Raw genomic sequence first — 22,170 nt, forward strand, 5'->3', positions numbered from 1 at the left:
CTTGTGGGTTCTGCTCAGCTCGTCCTGCCTTCAGGGTGAGCGAAGGTAGCAGCATCACTTCTCCGGCTGGGAACATGAAATCTGCTTCGGGCCCTTGCCCCAGCTCTCTCTTTGCCCGTGCCCTTAGTCCCCAGCCCTTGGTAAGCTCCTCTCAGCGACGCCGTGTGCTCATCTTTAGTAACTCAGCAGGTGACCGATGCGTCCCCCTCCCCCTTTGTGTCTCAAATTAGCGCTCCTGAGGTCCGTGTGTATCAGTTACTGCTGGGGTAACCTTGACCCCTCTCCCAGCTGTCTCCCCTCCCCAGGGCTTTGCATTCTGCCCCCCCAGAGGGCCGTGTCCCACGCTGGAGGGGGGTCTGCCCCTCAGCCAGCTGTTCTCACGCACCCTGCCCCGTGCCTCCAGCCTGGGACAGGGTTTCCTTCTGGCTGTGACACGGGACAGACCCTGTTGTGCCACGGAGCGGCTGGTGGAGCTCTGCTGTCCGCCCTCTGCATCTCCGAAACGGGGAGAGGGAGGAAGTGGGATCAGCAGGGACGAGGGAAGGCATCGATCCCGATCACGGGCGGATGCCAGGGCGGCCAGGCTGTAATTACCGCGTGTGGGGAGCGCTGCGGGTCCTGCACTGGGGGCTGTTCAGTCACTGGTGCAACCACCAGCGGATTTTCCACCGATCAATAGGCCTCCCCCTAGCATGGGCTGGCTGGGCCCTGCCTCTGCGCTCACAGGCGTGGGGGATGGAGTCCCGCCTGCCACCTTTTCCTGGCCTTTTTCCGAGCTGGGTCTGAGAGCCACGGCCTGGAAACGTGGTTGGTGTGACAGCCAGAGAGCCTTGTTCATCCCTCATATGGGGCAGGTTCTCCGTGGAAAGAGATTTCTTCCTCAGGGCAAGTTGGGTGAACGTTAGGGTTGAGATAAGGAGTAAAAGTACCCGTGAAGATGGGTTGGAAAAGGCAGGTTAACTGGGGCGTCATGGTTTCTGGGGCAGCACCCTTCTGACGTCCTTTTCCTTCTCCCCAGCTTCCCTACGAGCTGCAGGACATGGTCAATAAGCATTTGCACAGCACTCAGGAGTCTTCAGGCCCTGGGCAAGAGGCAACCCATACCTTGGCCCCGTCTGACGTTGTGCCCACCTCGGTCATCGCCAGAGTCCTGGAGAAGCCGGAATCGCTGGTGCTGAATTCGGCCAAGTCCAGCAGCGGCAGCTGCCCCATGGCTGAGGACGTGTTTGTGCACGTGGACATGAGCGGAGCCCCTCCTGAGGCCTGCCAGAGCGCGGGCCAGCCGGGGAAGGAGGGAGGGGACGCGGGCAAGCAGCAGAACGGCGGCTGCAAGCCGCAAGGCAGCGTGGAGAGCGTCCCCGAGGACGCGCCGGCCTTTGAGAAGCTCAGTCCTTACCCTACCCCGTCGCCCCCCCACCCCATCTACCCCGGGCGCAAGGTGATCGAGTTCTCCGAGGACAAGGTAAGGATCCCGAAGAACAGCCCCCTGCCCAACTGCACGTATGCCACGCGCCAGGCCATCTCGCTCAGCCTGGTGCAGAGCGAGGACGAGAGCTGCGACCGGCACCGGACGCTGCCCGGCAGCCCCGCATCCGAAGGGCGCCGCTCGGCCTCCAGCTGCTCCTGCCAGCAGTCCCCCAAAGCAGCCGGGGCTCCCGGCTCGTCCCACAGCAGCCCCTTCAGCAGCCCGCCCCAAATCCCCAGCGCCTTCGCCAGCTCGGCCAGCTCGGAGGAGGACCTGCTGGCCAACTGGCAGCGCGTGTTCGTGGACAAGGCGCCCCCCAGCTCGGAGCGGGCGCTGCTGAACCGCACGGCTTTCGGCCGCGACACCGCCCCGGAGCTGCAGAAGAGGTTCAGCCGCTCCATGCAGGAGCTGGGCAGGGCGGCCTCGGCCTACTCGGACGGCGAGGAGTCGGCGCAGAGCTGCAGCTGGACCGTCAGCCGGGACTCCAGCGTGGACACGGACAGCACCGAGTCCAGAGCCCGCCGGAGCCATTTCTCCTCAGACTACGGCACGGATTTCTCCCAGGACGAAGCCCAGAAGCTGCTGCAGGGAGGCGGCGGAGGCCCCGCGGAGCCTGGAAGCCCCCCGCCGGAGAAGCACAAGGACTACGTGGACCTCGGCTTGCCTGAGAGCCCGGCTGACGAGAGAGAAATGTTGCTGCCGGGAAGCAAGGAGAGCAGCCAAGGAGGAGCTCAGGAGGAGAGCGGCGAAGGCAGCAGGGCCAGGCCTCCCTTCGGACGGCCGCACCGCAGCCCCAAGAGGATGGGGGTCCACCACTTGCACCGCAAGGACAGCCTGACGCAAGCCCAGGAGCAGGGCAACCTGCTCAGCTGAGGCAGGAGCAGCAGCAGCCGCGTGCTGCGGGACGCCTCCACCTCCCCACTTTCTTCCCAGGGAGAAAAAACCTCTCGCTACCCTCTCACGCTCTGAAATTTTATATTTATTCTCCTCTTTGGCTACCCTCGGGCCCGCAGCACACCCGCTGCCCCGGCGCGCTCGCGGCTGTCCCCGCGGCCTCACACTGGTGCCTGTACCGGACTCAGTTCTGGGTACCCCTCGTCCCGGCGTGCCTCTGCCTCCCCGCGCTCTCACCCTCCCTTTTCCCTTCCCACTCAGGTACCTGAGGCCCCGGCTGCTCTCTTTCAACTCGTGCCAACGGGGCAGAGCGCCCGGCGGTGGCGTCTGAGCCCCTGGGAGCCCCCGGGGGCCCCGGCTGCCTCCGTGCGTCCCCTCCCCGGGCAGAGGAGGTTTGGTTTTGGGGCTTTGTTTGTGCGTCTCCTCCCTCACACCTCTTCTGTTGTTTTGTTGGAAGGCTGCTGCCTCTTCTCCTCTTGGGTGGGCTGCTTTCTTCTCGCCCGCCCTCGGGTTTTTGGGGTGGGTTGTTTTTTTTTTTCCCTTCCCCACCCTGCAGAACCAGCCGCAGCGCTTGGCAGCCAGGCTGCTCCCTGCGCCGAGGGCGGCCCCGAGCCCCGATTCCCTTCTCACCAGCCCGCAGAAAGCCCTCCAGCCTCGGCAACGAGATGGTGAAGGATGCTGCTGGGATTTTCAGGGCCTGTGTGGATGCGAGGGCAGTGCTCTGGGGAGCTGCTCCCTGGCTCAGCAGCAGCCCTTTGCCAGGGGCTTTGTGCCCCCTTCTTTTGGGGGGGCTCCGGGCTGGCTCTGGTGCCTCTCCGGGGCTTCCCCTTCTGGGTAGGGCCTCCAGGCGTGTTTTTTTTTTTTCTAGCCTAGCGTGATCTTGTGACTCTTCTTCGCTGTCTCGTGTGCTCAGTGTCTTATCGGGGAGGGGGGAGGGATGGGGAGAGGTCTGTAGGTGTAGGTTTGTTTTTTGTTGTTTTTTTTTTTTGAGGGCTCTCGTGGCCTGGTGTCCCATTTTAATTTTGTCCTGTGCCCTTGTCTTGTCTCGTGTCTCTCACCTGGCCCAGGGGGTGAGGCAGAGGGCTAGCCTGGCTCCTGCTGGCTGATCCTTGGCCTGCTGGCTGTTGTTTTTTTTTCCTTTTTTTAGTTGGATTTGCATCGTCTTCCTGCCCTGCTCCGTCAGTGCTCCTTGCCGTGCCGGAGGAGAGCATCCCTCTGCCGGGGAGGGAGCCAACAGCCAGAGATGCAGCCCAAAGCTGCCCGGGGGCCCTGCTCCCCTCCCCAAATCCCTGTTTTTTCAGAGGGCTGCTTGCAGCTGGGGCCTCAGCCCCAACCCTGATGCTCCAGGGCCTGTGAAAAGGAGCTGCAGGCCCCTGCGCCGTCGCCCTGTGTCCCACCTCAGGCAGCTGCGGAGCCGGGGCTCGGCCTTTCACTGCAGTATTTCACTCGATTCCTGTGCAAACAGGCTGGTGCTGAGAGCAGGAGCCTCCCTTCAGCTCGCAGGGCGTTATCTCCTGCCCTGAAGCCGGGAGGAGCGGAGCCCTCCCTGGCTGGCGCGGTGCCTGCCCCCTGCGCCCCCCGGGGCCTCGAGCTGACCCCGCTCCCCTCCAGACTGTTAATCTGTAACTGACGTGTTTTTGTTTTTGTTTTCTGAAATTTTCAAACTGATGTATATTTTAAGAGCAGAAATAAACTATTTTAAAAGTAAGGGGGGATGGCTGCCGTGTTTTCTCACCTGAGCCCGCTCTTGAGCGTGTTGGTGGAGGAGCAGAGCCTCTTGTGGAGTGTGTGCGCCACCTGCAAGCGTGCCAGGCACTGAACTGGCTGATCACCCACTCCGTGCCTGCCTTGTGATGCCCTCAGCAGGCTCAGAGGTACCCAGAAAGCAGCTGAGCCCTCTCCCAGCTGAGCTAAGTTACTGCTGCCCTCCAGCCCCTTGTTTCTGGTGCTTCAGGAGCCGAGCTGGACTGTGGTGGGCACGCAGAGACAGCCCGGAGGGGAGCCGGGGATGCCAGGGCGGTGCTGCCCCCTGCTGCCTTCAAGCAGGGCCGGGGCACTGCTGTAGCAGAGGCAAAACGGGAGGAAATTCCCCTTTTTGCCACCATTTCTGGTTCAGCACGAAGGCTGCAGGAGGCTCAGGTGGCTGCGAGCGGTGCCGCGGCTGTGCCCTTCATAAAACTCTGGTCGTGACAGCAGGACAGGCGATAGAAAGACCATCTCTTATACACATCTGAATAAATACAGCCTGCACCCTGTGGGGTGCAGCCAAGGTGTAGGGGGGGAGAGAGAGAGAGAGAGAGAGGCAGGGCAGCGTGAGCTACGCATGCAGCGACTGGACAATCACAAGCGGCCGACGGGGCGCGTGGCGACACAGAGAGGCATGTGGAGATTCACTTGGACCGGGCTCCAGCGCTCCGGGAGCCAGCGATGGGAGGTGAAATGTGTGAGGAGAGCCTCGGGGCAGCTCAGCGGAGGCACGGGGGCTTGGTGGGTGCGTGCTCCCCGCCCCCGCTGTGCGTGGTGCCGGCGCCGGCACTCTCCTGGGCAGGAGCAGGCAGGGCAGCCCAGCTACATCTCCGTTTCTGCTAGGAGGCTGTCGCCGAGTCCCGACGTCATCAGGACCATCTGGGAGCTGGGAGCTGTGGCGAGAGAGGGAGAAAACCGTGAGATTTTTGGGCTGTGGGAGAGCCTGGAGCCAGAGGTGAGGCTGAGGAATCCCTGACGCGTTAAGCGCAGTGGTAGCGGTGCCGCTGACCCAGCTGTGCCTTCAGGCAGCCCCACGCCTCTGAACCTGCAGGCCCCGAGCACCTTCCCAGCTCCGCAGCCAGCAGCCAGCTGGGATGAGCTGCACGCAGCCCAAACCCACGCGGGCAAGCAGCCGTTTCGTGGCAGCAGAGGCCTGGAAACCCTGATCGTGTGCCCTGTGAACGGAGGGTTTGTGCAGCCCTCCCTCCTCCGCCTGGCTTCAGGAAGACCAGGGCAGTCCTCGGGCTCGGGGATGGCACAGACTGCTGGCCAGGAACTCGGTGACTCCCCCTGCCAAGGGAACTGGCTGCAGGGAGGATGGGCACGCATACCAAAAGCCAGCAGGGTGCTGGTCTTCCATCCAGAAGATTTTCTAAACCGCAGAAAAAGCGTTTTTCCTGGATGCAAAGGGGGGAAAAAGATAGTGCCCCTGTGCTTCAGATCCAGACCTCGCATATTCAAAACTGCAGAGGGGGATCTCTGTTTTGGGGATCGGTTTCTGGAAACTGGATCCCAAACGCAGCCAAAGCTGCCAGCAAAAGAGGTTTATGGCTCTAACAAACGAAGAACCAGATGTTGTGAGGCACTGGGGGTGCTTGGGCTTGTCTGCTAGCCTGATACTAGAATTGGGAGGGAGGGAAGGACAATTAGAGGTGTAAGGTGAAAAAAAAAATTAAAAAAAAACAAACCACCAAGCCGGCAGGATCATGATGTAGGCATGGCAATGCACAATATTATACACACAACAGGCAATTGCTCTTCCCATCATGTACCTTTTTTTCTGTTACAAGCCCCTGCACAGGCAGGCTGTGGCACCTGGCTCACCCCTCACAAGTTTAGGCCACAGAGATAGGAAAAGCTGCTCCTGTGCCTGTTGCAGGGAGGTTCTGGAAGTGGTGAGGAATGACACGAGTTTTGGCTAGGATGTCTGGCAAAGGCCCCTGAGATCTTGAATGCTCCTGCCCTTGGTTTTAAGGCTTTGCACCAAGATTTAATTCCTGCAGCATCAGGAGAAACGCCTCTGAGGTACCGCTTCTGCTCTTTGCTGCATTGTCCTTGGAGGTTCCCTTTCCAGGCAGGGCTCAGCCCAACGCTGCTTAACGTCAAGGTCGTGGCTGGGGGCTGTCTGGGTTGCAGCTCACAGGGATAAGGGACCAGCCCCACCATGAGATCCGTGGCACTAGAAACACCCCAAACATCCCTATGGCTGTCTGCCAGCCCCACCAGGCCAGGCCCCAGAGCTCTTACTGTTCTGGCAGATCCAGGGGTTCTTCTCCCTGGCCGTGACTTCGCGAGCCTCCGTTTCCTCCTCTTCCTCGCCCTCCGAGAGCAGGTCAGAGATCTGCTGCTGCAGCTCCGGACTGATGTTGTTCTCCGCCAGGATGAGTGTCCGTAGGGCTGTGGGGTAATTCTCCACCATGTCCAGCAAGGTCTGGGCAGAGAGCGAGATAAAAGCAGGCTGACGAGCAGCACAAACAGCAGCTAGGTTCAACAGGAAGAGTTTCAGCACCCTGTTTCCCCACAAGCTCCAGCCCTCCTCGTTTTATCTCTGCCATCCTTCAGCTTTGACCTCCCTCTGCCAGACGTTTTGAGGACTTCTCTTCTTTCTGTGGGGAGAACTGAGCCTGGATTTCCCGGTTCTGCCCGAAAAGGAGGCTGCTCTACACCTGCTGCTCCCACATACCCAGGCAAGGCCCCTCCTACTGCTGGGAGCTGCACATGGACCTCTGATTCTCCATCACAAATCCAACCCCTTACTTCTCCCAAGAAACCCAAACTACAGACAGAGCTCTGTGACTTTCTCTGCTGCCTTGAGGGAGGCCCAGGAGCTCTAGGTCAGAGCTGTGCCTTCCAAGTTCCTCCCATGGCTGAGTGCTGCGAGCTCGGGGAAAGCAGCAGCACCTCTGGGTGCAGGCAGGGAAGGGGACGTGTGTGGAGTCTGGAAAGGGCAGGGAGGCAGGTAGACATCCTGGTGCCCCTACAGGTGGCCAGGACCAATTTCAGTGGGGCTTCAGTGATGCTGCAGAGTAACAGGTTTCCTTACCTGGGCCGACTGGTTGGTAAGTCCTGTTCCCTCCAAATCCAGCACTTCAAGGGTTCGACTGGAGGCCACAGCGACAGCGAGCATCCCTGCTACCTGGTCACCTGGAGGAGAAGCAAACCAGGGCTGTCGGCAGTGCCTGCCTTCGCTCACACACCACCCCTGCCCTCGTGGGGCTGGGGCTGTCACGGAAACACCCTGGGGCCCTCACCACCCTGGGGGGGGGCTCCATTTCCAGCAGGGAAGCGAGGTGGGAAGCGCCCAGCCGCTGCGCTGGGTAGGGAGGCCCGGCCCGGTCTCCTCCTCACCACCTTGCAGCAGAGCTGGAGAGAGTTGGTTTCTATGGCAACCCATGCCAGCCTCTCCTCCTCCTCCTCCCTGCTCCGGGAGAAGGGAAGGGGGGAGCAGGGGAATGCTTGGCTTCTGCCGAGCTGATGTCAGGCCATGGGGCAGAAGCAGGGGGTCAAACGTGATGGCAAACGCAGGCAGGGCACGCGGCCACGCCGCCCAGAGCAGCGAGGCTGGCTTCCCGAGTGCCAAGGGTGCTTGGCAGGGTGGATTCACTGCTGGGAACCAGGCAGGACCACTGCAAGGTCCCCATCCTGCTGGGGAAGCTCTGCTGCCCACGCAGAGCTCGGCCCCTGGCCACCCAGCAAAGCAAACTGCAGAAGCCCGGGAAGGCAGGAGTCAGGCCCCTGCGGTCCCCCAGCTTACCCAGGGGGTTGTAGTCCAGGTTCAACACTCGGAGCTGGGAGCTGTGAGCCACCGCAATGGCCAGGCGGCCCCAGCCTTTGCTTGTGACGCCCGGGTTGGCGCTCAGCGTTAGCTCTTTGAGGCCTGGAGAAGAGAGAGAAGCCAAACCAGAGCCTGAGGATCACCAAAGCAGCCGGAGGGGAACTAGTTCAGCTAACCAGAGCAGCTCTGAGTCGTGTCCCCTGTACTCCAACAGGCTAAAGGGTTTGGTTTTTGCTCCCATACACATCATTTTTTATATCACTGCCTTCCAGTGTCCCTTTATCTGCCCATGCTGTGACTGCCCCATTTCTCTGCTCTCACAACCTGTGCTCTGCTTACCCTAAATAGCAAGCACAACCGAGACAAGGGCTGTGCGAGGCGACTGACTAGAAGGAGGTGGCATGAGGTGACAGGTCAGAGAGAGGATCACAGGGACGGTGGGCTCTGAAGCCTGCACCTAGGAGGGGTGGCCAGCTGAGATAACAGCATCGGTGACACTGTGAGCACAGACACAAGGTGCTCGGGAGAGGAGTTGGAACGCACTACGAGCCTCAGGGAAAGGGGTGCTGTTCCCTCAGGACCTGCCAGCTCCTGTGTTCATTGACCCACCAGCATCAGACCGCTAAAGATCATCCCCTGTAATGATGTGAGCTTGGCACTAAGGCTATCACCAGCCATCTACACACTCACCGAGTGCACCCGCAACTGGGGACAATTCTCAGGCGCTGACAGTGAACTAAGTGCTGGGGTAGGGGGTACGCCATATATTTATCTGTGGTCACTATCAACACATAAACAGAAGATAATAAATGCAAAGCCCAAGCTCTCCACTCCTCCAGTTTCACATGCTGCTGTCATAAAGCAGAAGCAACCTGTTGGTCTCTGAGCAACAAACTGCCAGCAGGACAGATCAATAGCAGAAAGCCCACGCCTGCCCAAGGGAACCGGTCCTGTATCGCTTGGCTTTTCTGCTGTACTGAAGTCGGGAAAATAAATGCCCAAACTACAGAGCCTGCTGCTCCCAGGGCTGAGGATTTACTGCTCCACGGAAAAGCTCTGCTGGTTCCTGTGCAGCCCACGGCTCCTGGTGCTTACCTGACTTAGCCCCATCGGGTGGCAGGAGCCCACAGATCAGGTTGATGCCTTCGTCCCCCAGCATGCAGTCTCCTAAATCCAGAGCCACCAGCGAGGGATGGATGGAGAGCGCCGGGTTGAGGAGGGCCAAGCCTGCATCCGTCAGGGGACTGCCATGGAGGCTGCGTGGGTCAAAGGGAAAATTACCACGGAGCCTTCTAGGGGCAAGCTGACCCGGTGGGGAGCGAGAAGTGGGTGAAGTGAGGAGGAGGAGGGGGACAAATCCGAGTGTCAGGCAGGGAAAAAGCCTCAGGAGGGCTCTGCAGAGGGGGCCAGCCGGCAGCTATGGAGCCCAGCAGGGATGAGGGGGTGCGGAGGGCACCGGCGAGGCTCAGGTGGGTGTAGGGGAACCCAGGTTTTTCGGGGATGGGGCTGAAACCGTGCCAAGCAGGCGGGAAAGCCCGGTGAAGGGCGAGGGGTGAAGGCAATGTCAAGGGCATTTCTCCCCTGACGAGACGTGAACTCCGGGGAGCTGCTGGGCACCCCGAGCAGCATCACCGGGCCGGGGCCCCCCGCGGCTACTCACAAGAGGGACTGGACGGAGCGGTTGGTCTTGAGGGCCTCGGCCAGCTGCTTGACGCGGTTGATGTTGGAGACGATGCCCAGGTTGAGGTTGAGCTGGGCGAGGGAGCGCGACTCGGCCGCCCCCCGGCAGACGTGCCCGAAGTCCCGCTCCGACAGCTGGCAGCCCCGCAGCGACAGCAGCCGCACCGAGTTCTCCCGCAGGCTCTCGCAGATGTCCCGGATCTCCGCTCCCGACAGCGTCTCGCCGGAGATCTGGATGGAGCCCGGCAGCATCTTCCCCAGCCTCGGGGAGCCGCCGGGGCTTGCGGCGAGCTCCGGCGACACCGCGGCCCCGGGGGCGGCCCCGGGGGGCTCAGCCTCACCGGCGGCCGCCGCCGAGAGCCGAGGGGGGAGCCATCGGCGGGGCCGCTGAAGGCGTTGAGCCGGCCGGGGAGCGCCGCCGAGCCGGCAGCGGCCAGAGGGGGCCGGGCGGCCCCGCTGCTCCCGCCCCGCTCCGCCCGCACCTGCGGGGCCGCTCCGCCTCCTCCCGCCTCCCGCCCGCCCGCCCCGGCCCGGCCCCGCCGCCATTTTGCGCCCCGCCGCCACTCGAGGCCCCTGAGGGGTGTGGGGTTAAGGGTGCGCGGCCCCGCGGGGGGGGTTTGGGGTCTGGGTGGGGTTTTGCTCTCTCCAAATTAAGCCGATGTCTTGAGGAGAGCAAAAGCTGGAGCAGAGTGGGTGGCCCAGGGGTTGAAACCTGTGGAGAGGATGAAATTTGCGCTTCCACGGCTGGCCAGATCGCTATAGTGGGCTGCGGTGTGGTGCTGAGGTGGGTTAATTTCGCGTATTTTCCCCTCAGAAGGGCTCTGGAGCGCAGCAGGAGAAGCAGAGGGAATCAGGCTATTTATCGCACCTCTGCTGGTATTTTGGGAAAAAAAAACACCAAATGTGTGCCTGCCAGAGCGAGGGGGCTGTGGAGATAGATGGATGTTTCCTCAGGCACTGGGGACATGGCTCTGGCAGAGACAGGCTGGTGGTAAAGGAGAGACCCTGCCCCTCGTCACCAGCCCTGCTGCGTGCCAGGAGGCGGCTGGTACAAGGTATTGGGGCTGGGGAAGTGCCACAGGTTTGCCCCCCTCAGCAGCACGCAGCCTCAGCCCTCAGCCTGGTGAGAGATGCGAGGGGCACGCCTGACCTTCTTGCGATTTGGTGGCGCAGGTCGGAGGGATTTGCTCCCTCTTTCCCCTCTTCTGGCAGTGCTGTGCTTGGAGAGAGAGATGAAGCAAGGCCCTTGTCGTTTCGACTCCGCTGAGCCGAAAAAGGAAGCCAGTGATGTGGAAATTAGGTTAAACCACATAAGTAGGCAGCTTTCTGCACATAACTAATCTGTTAAGGAGAAAGCCTGGCTGCTCCGTACAGCAATGCTCAAGTGAATTCCAATGCAGTGGGTAACTGAGGGGCAAACCGGGGCTCCTCTGCTTTGTTTGCAGGCCAGGAGGAGGTGGAAAGCGAGGAGAAACATGAAGTATGCAGGGGGACATGAAGCAGTTTTCTTTCTTCTGAAATGAAGGAGCAGGTCACCTGAGCCACAGGGTTGTATGTTATGTCCTGGATGAGACCAAGGGAGAGAGCAGATAAGCTAGAATTGGATATCAACTTTAAGACTTTGGCTTCAGCATCTAATTTACCAAACAGATGTCACCCTGCTTTTTGAGTAATCCATTGCTGTTCTTCAGGACTATCTACATATGTCTCCTTGTTTTCCTTTTGTATAGGGGTGCATGGACTCACTCTGGCATCTGCAAGCTGCATTGAGAGCAGATCGCAGGCCTGGCAACACATCTGCGCTGGGATATGCACAGCAGCTGTATGCAGCCATCAGCAGGATCCTGGTGCAGGTGAAAAGGAGCTCCTGGTCTCTGAGGTCATTAAATGGTGCAGGTGAGAACGGGATCCTGTGTGTTTCAGGGCTGTGAGTGGCAGAGAGTGAACGTCAGGGTGCTGAGCAGGGGTATGACCAAGTAAACAGCAGCTGCTGATCAGCACAGGTCACGTGGAAGGCTGCACTCAGTCTCACCTCATGCTCACCTCCGGGCAGTAATTAACCCATGCTTCGTTCAGCAAGGCTATTATTAGAGAAGCACTTGGAGGAGAGCCCCTGGGACGCGTCCCACTTCAGTCGACAGCAGCAGCCTCAAAGCACTGCTTAGGGCATCAGGCTGCTTCTGGAGTCCTAGCGCTGACATCTTCGCTGCCTGTCGTCAGGTGCCGGAGCACATTGAGGAGACAAACGTCCTACCTTGATTTATGCTCAAATACACTGGGAAAAGTGGCACAGGAGCTAGTGGTTGTGGTTCAAAGCCTTGGTTCACTAAGCCTCATCAAAGGCTGCGCAGAGGCAGATTTGGCAGTGGTGTTTTGTGAAGAACTAGGTATTACTTCCTTGTTCATGTGCAGTTACCCAGCAGGTATGAGGAAGGTGGTTTATTGTTCTCCTCCTGGGGTGTAAGGAAAGAACTGACTCCCCAGGTGGATGCCATTAATTCCTCACACGCAAATGGAGAAAAACAGTGGGTGACGAGCAGCTAGAGAGAGACTAGATGTAGGGAGGAAGACAAATGGGAGAACAAACAGCCTACTTGTAACCCAAAACACCACTAGGGTGACAGGAAGTGCAACAAGGAAAGGCTGTAAAAATGGTCGGTCTCCCAGGCACTGCAGAGGAGAGAAGGAGACCACAGCATGCTTTAATGTGTGTATATATATATATATTTCTTCTTTCTAATCTGGCAGCCTTGAATGTTTATTTCAGCTCTAATAAGAAAAAAAAAAAGGGCTTACACAGCTCTTGCAGCATTACCCTTCCTCAAAAGCTGTGTGTGCGCAGTGGAATTATGTCAGATTTGCTGCAAGGGAGGAAGGAGAAGATGATTTTTGCTTTGTTGCAGGAGCCGTAGAAGAAAACAAAGGCATTAAAGGTAGAGAGAGTGTGGTGTGATGGAGATGTGAGGTTTGTGCTGGTAGCTAGAGGCCTTGAATAAGCACTGAGACGCCCTCCCACAAAGCCTTGACTGAGGCAGTGTGTGCAGCACGCTCTGTGGAACTGCAGCACACATGCGTTTTCCTGCAAAAGCGTCTCCCTCTGTCAGCAAGAGGGGAGGCTGAATCTCTCAGCGCAGCGCTGAACTTGTGGCAGCACAGAATATTTCAAGCTCCAGCTGCTGCTGCACAGACAATAAATTGGGGCTGGGGGAATGGGATAGAGCAAGCCCCACAGAATCTGATGAGGGTGTTTTGTCATCGCCCTGGTCACCTGTCCCCAGCTGACAGGACACGCAAGCTGCACAGGGGCAGCCTGAGGACTTTCCTCACTGCTGTCTCCTGTGCTTTGAGTCACAACGCAGGGCCCAGCTTCATCCCTCTGACCCAGTGACGTGGCTGGGAGTGGGAGGGGGGCACAGGGCTTCTCTGACGGTGCGTGTAGATCAGCAGTGATAGAGTTAGGGTGATTTTTCTTTATCTGGACTTATCCTGCTTGCAATCATCTGCCTCCTTTCCTTCCCCTCTGCCTGGACTTGGAGAGTTTCTTCCAAGAGAAGCAGCCAGGGCAAGAGGCACAAGTCAGGAAATTAGAAGCCAACCTCCCATGGAGCTATAAAGAGGGAAAAAGCAGGCTCACGCAGCATTACAAACTGACGCTTCCATTTTGTTAAGTCTGATAGTAATGGGATTTCCAGGGGCTGACAGTGCTTCAATAGCTCCAAAAACCACGGGGGATATTGGCCCAAATGATTTGATTCCCCAAACAACTTGCTTGGAGGTGTGTTCTTCCGCCAAAATAAATGTGGGGGCGTGGAAGATAGTGAGAGAACGCGTCTGCTATGGACGTGCTGGGAGATGAGCTCTGTGCTCCTGGGGGGGGGGAACAAATCATAAATTCGGGAATAAGCAAAGCTGCAGAAGGGAGGTTTATGACTCAAAATGCTCAAGTCCTATCCAGTGACGTTTTTGTTCTAACTGAAGCAGGCGACCAGCCTGTCCACTGTAGCTGGTGCCGTCTTCGTGTCATTCATTGCACTGTGGCTCTAGCCTGAATGCCCCCACAGCCGTGTCCTCTCCCAGCAGCAAAAGGAAGGGGCCAAAGAGAGCAGCTCTGCCACGCTGCCTGCCCTGTGGGCTGTTCTTAATCTTTCCTGCTGGAGCTTTCCTGCATCAGGCTGCTGGACAAAACTGTGCCCGCTGCTCCCCTTGCTTAACGGGAACACTGCTGTGGGAGAAGAGTTTGACAGAGCAATGAGAGCAAGCTGCACGAGGGTGAACGACCCTCCTCAACAGAAATATCCACAGGTGCAGGGAGAGATTTCTAACATACACAAGGGACGGTGAGGTGAGACAGCAGCTTGGACCAAGTGAAAAGAGAGGGATCGATCTGGAACACGACAAGGAAGAGAATATGGTAAAAAAAAAAAAAAAAAAAACATACTACTGCTGAAAATGTGCAGTGACACCGAAATTCGTGTGCCTTTTGTCCAAGACAGGACTTGAAACATTTGAAGTAGGACAGCACAAAAGTGCAGGGATCCTGCTTTGAGCCTAGCACGGGGTGGATCAAGATGGAGAGACCCCGCACCACTCTCCCTTTACATAGGTAGGCTCAAACGTAAGACATCGTTCAGCACCAACATCAATTTAATTCTTCTCTCTTCGGGACAGGAACAGAGCAGACAGCCCTGGGGTTACATGAGCGAGTGGAAAGAGGGGTAAGGGACAAACCGAGCTGGGGAATCCCAGCTAAACATGCAGGCGACAGAGCCACTCTACTCAAGACAGCCCCGAGCTGGGTGGCAGAAGAGGGTAATCCTCCCGAGTCACTGAGGTGCTGTCCACTCAGCTGCTCACAACTGCAACCCGATGGACAGGCCCGGGAAAGCAAAACCAAGTCTTAACTCCTGCTGTTCTGTCCTTTTCCTAAGAGGCAGCAGGTTCCTCTGGCCCTATGCAGCCCCAGAAGTAGTGAAGGAAGCGAGTCCGAGAGTGTGAAACTACAGGGTCAACGCGACGGCTTTGGCTGTTGTGTTCAGGACAGCGTTAGGAACAGCTGGAATGTCTCTGGCGACTCTCTGGAAGGGCGGCATGTTGGGTCCCTCCAACGTGTCCAGGATGCCTGCGGGGAACAGCAGAAAGGGGAGAAGGGCAGGAGTTAGCTCAGAGGCAGGTGAACCTGAAGGTAGACGCTGCGAGAGGCGTAAAGCCTCCCTCCACCTCATTCCAGCATGCGCCCTGCTCTTAGACCAACTGTTTGCTTTTCTGTTGAAATACCCTTGCGGGCTTACAGCAGGAGCTGCAGCTGAGGGTGCGATGCGGAATTTGTATCACTGCAATGCCAACACGAGCCGTGGTTGGCAGGAAGCGCACACATACTGCTGCAAGTGCTCTCCAGTTCCTGTCAATTACCCTCTCCAGCCTGAAAATCGGTCCTGGAGATCCTTGAAGAAAATTGCTTCGGCTATATTCTACCCTGTTTTGCGTGCTAAGAAGTTGCAGATCAGGGCTCAGAACCTTAGCCGTGAGAGCAGATCCAGGAAAGAACAGTGTTTATCTCTAAAAGGACTTGAAATGCTACGCTGCAACCCTAAATTATGCAGATTTGAATTTTTTTTTTTTTTTTTTAAAGGGACTAATAGGAGAAATACTACAAGAAAGAAAGAGAGGACTTGCATCTGTACAGCCTGGTAAATAGCACCGACTGGAAAATGCAGGTTCTGCTGGCTGTGTTGTACAACACAAGCTCTAACAGCGTTATGCAAAGAAGGAATATTTTTGTGACATGTTTCCTGATCAGGATAAAGCAGCCTGATTTCACCAGCGCGCAGGAAGGGACCAGACATCTGCACAAGAGCAGTCGTTGCAGCAACTCTTCACTTGTGGGTAAAGACAAAGCTTTGTGCCTCACAACTAATGTCTTTAGTACTAAATGCAGTGCACAGAGACTTCCCCATGTCAACCCCCTTCCCTGCTTTGGCAGTTTCTGCTAACAAAGCTGGTGCTGCTCGGTTTTGGGTGTGAAACTGGCCCAGGTGCCCTCAGGTCAGGTCCACGCTGCCCACAGGGGCTCCCTTCGTCTCTCCCTTGCTTACCTTCTACCACCTTGTGGTAAGCAAAGTGCAGATAGAGGAGGAAAAGCATATGCAGAGCAGCGAGGGTCCCACACAGGATGAGCCGCTGGGTGTGCCCCACAGTGCGCGACACCAGCACAGCAACCTAGGGGAGAGGTGGAGATCAGAAGGTTGGACACCAGGCAGCTGCCACCTCAGCCTCTGGTGCTGCGGTCAGGAGCACGCAGGAGGATGGGCCAAAAAGTGAGAGCCAGTGGAAACGGTGCTCAGAGCCTTTTTCCCAGTCTGCACCAGCAAATTCAGGGTAATCTGACTTTGTTTGGGTAAATTCATCTTGGCCTATCTCATCAGGAGTGCAGGAGGCTCAGGCAGGAGACACTTCCCTCCCTTTTTTGTCCCCAGAAGAGGAGGGCTTCAGGCTGCCTGTCACTCACCATTCGTAGTGTAGAGAGTCCACCGACGACCAACCAGAAGATGTAGAAGAGGGAATGGAAGTGGATGTTATAGGTGACAAACAGAGTGATGCAGTGGCCAAAGAGACCATAGCCCTGACAAAACAAGAACAGCCACATTCTAAACATCGCTCTCACACAAAGGCCCGCTGAGCACGAGCAGCCTATTACAGAATCACAGAATCACAGAATTTTCTAGGTTGGAAGAGACCTCAAGGTCATCGAGTCCAACCTCCAACCTAACGCTAACAGCCCTCCACTAAACCATATCCCTAAGCTGTACATCTAAGCGTCTTTTGAAGACTTCCAGGGATGGTGACTCCACCACTTCCCTGGGCAGCCTGTTCCAATGCCTCACAACCCTTTCTGTAAAGAAGTTCTTCCTAACATCTAACCTAAAACTCCCCTGGCTCAACTTAAGCCCATTCCCCCTCGTCCTGTCACCAGGCACGTGGGAGAACAGGCCAACCCCCACCTCTCTACAGCCTCCTTTAAGGTATCTGTAAAGAGCAATAAGGTCACCCCTGAGCCTCCTCTTCTCCAGGCTGAACAAGCCCAGCTCCCTCAGCCGCTCCTCGTAGGACTTGTTCTCCAGGACAAGTCCTATTCCTGCAACGTTTCACCAAAGCAAAGCTTTGCAAGCCACTCCTTCAAGAGTCAACCATTTCCAGGTTGTCCCAGTGCAATGCTGACTTACAAAGACTTTTCCAGAGCAGCTCACAGGCCACCCTCCCACTGGCACACCGTGCAGACACCCCCATCGTGGCACAGCCCCCCCATACATACCAACAGCGACAGCATCTGCACCATCGTGATCTGGGCGTTGCACAGATATGCCAGGAAATAGATGAAGGAGGAGACTCCCAACCAGTAGCCAAAGCAGGTGCCGATAGCCGTGCCCATCAGCGTGCCTTCCCTCTGCGGAGACAGCGTCAGGATGAAGAAAACTCAGAGAAGTGACCTGCCAGCACCCAAATTCCACCTTGAAGTACCCAGAGCCTTTCATAAGCATTATCAAATAGCTGGCTAGCAGCATGCAGGACACCACATGACCTACACCCCAGTTCTCCCAGCAGATGAGCATCAAGACTTTCTGATGCGTCGTTCCTCCCCTCCCCAAGCCAACAGGCTCTTCCTCAGATCTACACTTTTCAGCAAGGTGCTATTCTGTTATAGGAGGCTTCCTTTCCCTTTTTGCTGTCATTTTGTCATTCCCAAGCCTGGTCAAACCCCAGCTTATCACTGAGACTCGCCGTACAATGATGGTGTCCGAGGTCTTCATCCCGTGCAGAAGGATGGCCACCAGGGTGAAAACCAGCATGAGGGGTCCGTAAAGCTCACCTGCAATCTTCTACAGGGCAAGAGAGAGGAAGGAAGGTTTGGTCAGTGCTCCCGGCTACCAGGCTCCCCACCCCAGGTGACATGACGAGATCTTGGATAGTTTGTCACCTGAGAAGTAACAGCAGTGCCTCTGCTGACTGGAGCCAGACAGAACAGGCTGTGTGAGGAGTCGTCAAAGTGGTGTTAAACAGAATGCAGAAAGGGGATAATTAAAATCTAGAGGTCTAGAACCGTACCAGAATGGGGTTTGGAACAACTGTAGGAAAGGGTTTACCATCTTTTACATTTTCAGGGAGGTGAACACCTAGCAAACTCAAATCCTTAGTAACGTGGAAGTTTTACAGGGTGTTTGTGGGACATTCACTCAGAGCATGGAGTCGCATTCAGCAAAAGAGAACTCACCTGTGGGAAATTAATCATCTTCACGGGAATCATGGACTCCAGCAGTCTGTGTTGCAGCAAAGCAAGGAGTGACATCGAAAGCAGGAATGAGAAGAGAGTGAGTAAGATGCTTCAGAAATACCAGACCCCACACATGCATCACCAGCGCTTTCTGCCGTGGCTTATAGGCCTTGTGGGAGTGAGTCCTAGGGGGTCACATAAGGTAACTAAAGAAAACCCTACTGTCAGTGGGTTAGCTTTGCTGGGGAGGATTCAAAGGTGATATTTAGGGATCCACTCAGGGATGAGTGATCACTGGGAGAACAGCAGCATTTCTTCAGCCAGCCTCAAAAACTTGGCCTTTTTGGACAGCACTACGCATCCCAACAGAAGCCATGTAAGCCCAGTGAATAGAAAAGCCTGAAGATGTCCTAAAGCCCTTTTCACTTTGTTAAATTCTTCTCTGCTGAGAAGCTCAGCTGGGTGCTAAGGGCTGCTGCTGTTCCTGGGTGCCCTGAGGATGAGGAGCGGGCTCCTCACGCTGTGTTTCTGTGTCGGGGCCATGCCTTGAAGCCCGCAGCCCACCCCACACGCCCTCAGGCAGGGGCTGCCCACCTGGCGCGCACTTGGACGGGTTCCACGTCGAAGTATGGCCGCAGGATGTCGATGTTGGCGTAGAGGCTGAAGGCTTTCGACGCTTGCCTCTTGCCCACCTGCCACACCTGCGGGGAGAAGGCAGCGGGCAGCAGCGGTGATGCCAAGGGTGCCCGGGGGGCCATGGCGGGTCTTGCCTCACCTGGTCAGCGACCTGCCGGCCGAGCTGCCCCCGCAGCCCCTTGACGCCCAGGAACTCGCCGTCCTCCTCGTCGGCTCCCCCCGCCTCGCCGTCGTCGTCCTCCTCCTCCTTCATGCGCTGGTGCATCTCCCCCATGTCCTCGAAGCTGGAGCCCGACGTGTCGTCCATGTTCTCCATGTCGATCACGGCGGAGCCGCCGCCCTGAGGCCGAGCCGGGGCCACACGGCGTCAGCCCCGCGCCTCTCCCTCCTCTCCCCTCCTCATCCTCCCGGTACCCACCTGCATGTTGTCCTCGAAGCCTCCCCACTCGGCGGCACCGCTCCTGACGGTGCCCGAGGGCCCGGTTCCCGGCCCGCTCCCCGTTCCCGGGGCCGCCATCGCTGCCGCTGTGAGGCGCTGGGGGGGGCGGTGCCGCTCTGACGCGGGCTCTCGCGGGATGGCGGCGGCGCCATCTTGTGTGCGGCGGCGGGCGGGGAGGGGAGGAGAAAGAGAAGGGAAAAGGAAAGGAAAAGGAAGGGGAAGGGACGCCACACGCCTCTTCTGCCCGGCCCCGGGGAGATGGCGACCAGGCGGAGCACCGACGAGATGAGGGAGCGGGTGGTGCTGGGCGAGTTCGGCGTCCGCAACGTGAGGGGCGCGGGGCAGGGCAGGGTGAGGGGTCTCGGGGTCGTGAGGGGGGTCCCGCCGTGCTGACGGGCTGTGCCTCCCCTCAGGTGCACAGCACCGACTTCCCCGGCAACTACCCCGGCTACGACGACGCCTGGGACCAGCAGCGCTTCGAGGAGGTGGGCAGGGGGCGGCGGGGTGCCGGCCCTGGGGTGTTTGTGGGGTCCCCGCTTGGGGCACGCTGTGGTGATGCTCTGCCTGTCCCCGTCCCCATTCCCTTCCCCAGGAGTTCCGTGTGGACGTGGTGGGCGAGGAGGATGGTGTGCTGGAGTTCGACATGGTGGGCATCGACGCTGCCATCGCCAACGCCTTCCGCCGCATCCTGCTCGCCGAGGTAGGGCTGGGGGTGCTCTCACATTGGGGCAGCCCTTGGAGCCTTGGAAAATGAGGGAAATTTCTCTTCGTGCCTGTGCCCAAGGAGAGACGGGAGCTTAGGAGCCCGAGCGTTACCGCTCGTTGCTCTTGAGGATGCTGTGGGTAGAGTCTGGGGGTTGCTCTGCCCTCCATCTCTCACACTCATCCCATTTTTAAAAAAAAGAAGGGAGAAGGGGTTTATTGGATAGCCTCATTTGGCAAGAATACCAGTGAAAACAGTCTGCAGAGCAATTATTTAAGGAAGAGAAGGGATGCTGAAAATAAGACCGCGCTATCTGGATGTTCTGTTGGTGACTGCTTTGACTCTTCTCCTATTAAGTCAACCTCTTGTCTCCTTGAGGTACCAACGATGGCTGTAGAGAAGGTTTTTGTGTACAACAACACATCCATTGTGCAGGACGAGATTCTGGCTCATCGCTTGGGCCTTATCCCAATCCGAGCTGACCCTCGACTCTTTGAATACAGAAATCAAGGTGAGAGTCTTGGATCAAATAGATGTACTGAAGGGTGAACCCAAAGGCAGAAATTGGGGTCACGTAAACTGAGCAGAAGTGTGATTCTGCAAAGACTCATGATGTTCTGTCCTTCCCAGGAGATGAAGAAGGGACAGAAATTGATACACTGCAGTTCCAGCTGAAAATAAAATGCAGCCGAAATCCTCAGGCAGCCAAGGAATCATCTGACCCTAATGAGCTGTATTTCAATCACAAAGGTAAGCTATCTCTCTGTCCTAAAATTAGGAGTTGTTTTTTTCTTTTTCTTTTTTGTTCTGTTCTTGGGAGATGAGATTTGGATGTTCTCTCAGGCCTGTGAACAGAGACAGCTGATTCAGTCGTTCTGCTAAACTCACTTTTGACACCACCTGTCCTGTCCAGTCCCGTTTTCTGAGGCAGCAGCTGGCTGATGCTTGCAGCTTCTCTTCACAGTGTACAGTAAGCACATGACGTGGGTGCCCTTGGGGAATCAGACAGACCTCTTCCCAGACGCTGACTTCCGACCTGTTCACGACGACATCCTCATTGCACTGTTGCGACCTGGCCAGGAAATAGACGTGCTCATGCACTGTGTCAAGGGTATAGGTGAGTGGGCCTGGGGCAGGGGGGAGAGGAGTGCGTGTGCTCTGACTTGGGCACAGCTTTGTGAAGGGGAACTGTGGGGAATGGGCTTTCCCCCAGAGTTTGAGGCCCTGGCATCATTGCATTCTTGTTCCCTGAGGCCTGCCCTCATCCTTAACTCTTAACCGTTTGTGCAGGTAAAGATCACGCCAAGTTTTCTCCTGTGGCCACGGCGAGCTATCGACTGCTACCTGACATTACTCTCCTGCAGCCTATTGAGGATGAGGCAGCCGAGACGTTGCAGAAATGCTTTTCCCCTGGAGTCATTGAGATCCAGAACATCAAGGGTACTTTCTTCCCTGCTCTAAAGTGCCTTGTTCCTTACAAGTCTTAGCAGAGACTGATTTGTATTTGTGGCTTTGCTGCCTCTGCTGATGGGAGAGTGCTTGTTTGAGGGACAGGTACCTTTCATGACTCCAAGGCATCCATCTGCTGCAGGTGCCCATCGCGTTTCGTCCTTTTCCCTTTCAGGAAAAAAGGTGGCGAGAGTTGCCAATGCACGGTTGGACACGTTCGGCAGGGAGGTTTTCCGACACGAGGGTCTGAAGAACCTTGTGCGCCTGGCAAGAGTGCGAAATCATTACATCTGTGAGTCTGAGGTCATTTTCACAGCAGAGCCCTCCTCTGGCTTGTGCGAATTTTAGGGGCAGCTTTGGGCCTGACTGTGTTTGTGTTTCTTGCTGGCACGTGTAACCTCTTCCCTTCTGGCTGCAAAGAAGGAAGAATGGGGGACAGAAATGCTGCGCAGCGGGGTGCTGACTCGTGTCTCTCTGCAGTTTCAGTGGAGTCCACGGGTATCTTGCCTCCAGACGTGCTGGTGAGCGAAGCCATCAAGATCCTGATGGGCAAGTGTCAGCGCTTCCTGAACGAGCTGGACGCCGTGCCGATGGAGTGACGGCGGGGCAGCGGAGAAGCTTCTGGCACCTGCCTGCAGGAGTCGGTTCCTCTTCCATAGGAAAGAGGTTTGAGATGGGTTTAAGAGTCCTCAGACCATCTCTTTAAACTTTTATACTGTTTGTAATGAGCCTCAGTGAGGAGACAGACTAAAATAAAAGCTTTCTTTTACAGCTGTCTGCTTCTGTGCTGTTAACACATGTGCGGAGGAGGAGGTGGCAGCAGGCCTGAAGCTGAGTTCTAGCATTTATTTCAGGTCGCAAGCAGGGCGTGAAGAGGATCGATACGGCAGCGTAGTAGAGCACTTGGCAGCAGGTCAGTGAGCTGGTGACAGGTCCCTGGCAGCTGGGGACTGCTTGGAGGCGTCAGGCTCTGGTCGCTTACAGGCTGTGTTGTCCTGTAGCACTGGGCTTCTCTGTACGGGGGGGAAGGTGGAGGTGAAAACATGCTCTGGAAAAACTGTCTGTCCCCTGTAAGTACCTCAAGCTACGGCATTTCTCTCCTCTGTTCGTTTGGACT

General features: G+C 57.1%; 4 protein-coding genes across 13 annotated transcripts in view; 2 read left to right on the forward strand and 2 right to left on the reverse strand.

Moving 5' to 3' along the window:
* The window catches only part of TJAP1 (tight junction associated protein 1), a 35,344-nt gene extending 30,476 nt beyond the window's left edge, over nt 1–4,868 (forward strand). For all 6 annotated transcript variants that reach the window (XM_084514437.1, XM_084514439.1, XM_084514440.1 and 3 more), the window contains one exon: nt 1,019–4,868. In XM_084514437.1, coding sequence (XP_084370563.1) covers nt 1,019–2,338 — 1,320 coding nt within the window. In that variant the 3' untranslated portion in view covers nt 2,339–4,868. The remainder of the gene's footprint in view (nt 1–1,018) is intronic.
* Nucleotides 4,560–9,967, reverse strand: LRRC73 (leucine rich repeat containing 73). 2 transcript variants are annotated; one of them, XM_084514441.1, is made up of 6 exons: nt 9,541–9,959; nt 8,976–9,136; nt 7,860–7,982; nt 7,149–7,249; nt 6,353–6,536; nt 4,560–4,998 (listed from the first exon to the last, which is right to left on the reverse strand). In XM_084514441.1, the coding sequence occupies exons 1-6, from the start codon at nt 9,810–9,812 to the stop codon at nt 4,928–4,930; spliced, it is 912 nt and encodes a 303-aa protein (XP_084370567.1). In that variant the 5' UTR covers nt 9,813–9,959; the 3' UTR covers nt 4,560–4,927. The 2 variants fall into 2 exon arrangements, with proteins under 2 accessions (XP_084370567.1, XP_084370568.1); XM_084514442.1 differs by lacking the exon at nt 7,860–7,982 and having other exon boundaries at nt 9,541–9,967.
* Nucleotides 9,968–10,082: 115 nt separating this feature from the next.
* On the forward strand, nt 10,083–22,157 carry POLR1C (RNA polymerase I and III subunit C). Of its 4 annotated transcripts, XR_014691385.1 has the most exons (11): nt 10,083–10,344; nt 11,291–11,456; nt 19,315–19,386; nt 19,494–19,601; nt 19,983–20,115; nt 20,235–20,354; nt 20,569–20,721; nt 20,895–21,044; nt 21,229–21,345; nt 21,534–21,719; nt 21,826–22,157. XR_014691385.1 is itself a non-coding variant. In XM_084514450.1 (10 exons), the coding sequence occupies exons 2-10, from the start codon at nt 11,448–11,450 to the stop codon at nt 21,650–21,652; spliced, it is 981 nt and encodes a 326-aa protein (XP_084370576.1). In that variant the 5' UTR covers nt 10,083–10,344; nt 11,291–11,447; the 3' UTR covers nt 21,653–21,824. The 4 variants fall into 4 exon arrangements, 2 of the variants coding, with proteins under 2 accessions (XP_084370576.1, XP_084370575.1); XM_084514450.1 differs by lacking the exon at nt 21,826–22,157 and having other exon boundaries at nt 21,534–21,824; XR_014691386.1 differs by lacking the exons at nt 10,083–10,344; nt 11,291–11,456 and adding an exon at nt 19,041–19,228.
* Nucleotides 14,187–19,051, reverse strand: YIPF3 (Yip1 domain family member 3). The gene is made up of 9 exons (XM_084514451.1): nt 18,881–19,051; nt 18,602–18,802; nt 18,421–18,527; nt 17,827–17,872; nt 17,342–17,434; nt 16,870–17,001; nt 16,066–16,179; nt 15,653–15,776; nt 14,187–14,679 (listed from the first exon to the last, which is right to left on the reverse strand). Exons 1-9 carry the CDS (start codon nt 18,977–18,979, stop codon nt 14,558–14,560), a joined length of 1,038 nt encoding a protein of 345 aa, XP_084370577.1. The 5' UTR covers nt 18,980–19,051; the 3' UTR covers nt 14,187–14,557.
* Nucleotides 22,158–22,170: the final 13 nt, after the last annotated feature.

The sequence above is a fragment of the Aythya ferina genome (assembly GCF_964211825.1).
Source record: "Aythya ferina genome assembly, chromosome: 3".
In the NCBI taxonomy this organism is placed as follows: domain Eukaryota; kingdom Metazoa; phylum Chordata; class Aves; order Anseriformes; family Anatidae; genus Aythya; species Aythya ferina.

What these genes read in the sequence shown, in the direction of transcription:
- LRRC73 (XM_084514441.1), bottom strand. Translation starts at nt 9,812, where the DNA reads ATGCTGCCGGGCTCCATCCAGATCTCCGGCGAGACGCTGTCGGGAGCG. An exon ending in CCTGGACTACAACCCCCTGG is followed by an intron (nt 7,250 to 7,859) that starts GTAAGCTGGGGG and finishes CTTCTCCTCCAG; the next exon opens with GTGACCAGGTAGCAGGGATG. An exon ending in TTACCAACCAGTCGGCCCAG is followed by an intron (nt 6,537 to 7,148) that starts GTAAGGAAACCT and finishes CTCTCTGCCCAG; the next exon opens with ACCTTGCTGGACATGGTGGA.
- YIPF3 (XM_084514451.1), bottom strand. Translation starts at nt 18,979, where the DNA reads ATGGCGGCCCCGGGAACGGGGAGCGGGCCGGGAACCGGGCCCTCGGGC. An exon ending in AGACCTCGGACACCATCATT is followed by an intron (nt 17,002 to 17,341) that starts GTACGGCGAGTC and finishes CTGTCTCCGCAG; the next exon opens with AGGGAAGGCACGCTGATGGG. An exon ending in TTACCACAAGGTGGTAGAAG is followed by an intron (nt 14,680 to 15,652) that starts GTAAGCAAGGGA and finishes TGTTCCCCGCAG; the next exon opens with GCATCCTGGACACGTTGGAG.
- POLR1C (XM_084514449.1), top strand. Translation starts at nt 19,160, where the DNA reads ATGGCGACCAGGCGGAGCACCGACGAGATGAGGGAGCGGGTGGTGCTG. An exon ending in GCGAGTTCGGCGTCCGCAAC is followed by an intron (nt 19,229 to 19,314) that starts GTGAGGGGCGCG and finishes GCCTCCCCTCAG; the next exon opens with GTGCACAGCACCGACTTCCC. An exon ending in TGAGATCCAGAACATCAAGG is followed by an intron (nt 21,045 to 21,228) that starts GTACTTTCTTCC and finishes TTTCCCTTTCAG; the next exon opens with GAAAAAAGGTGGCGAGAGTT.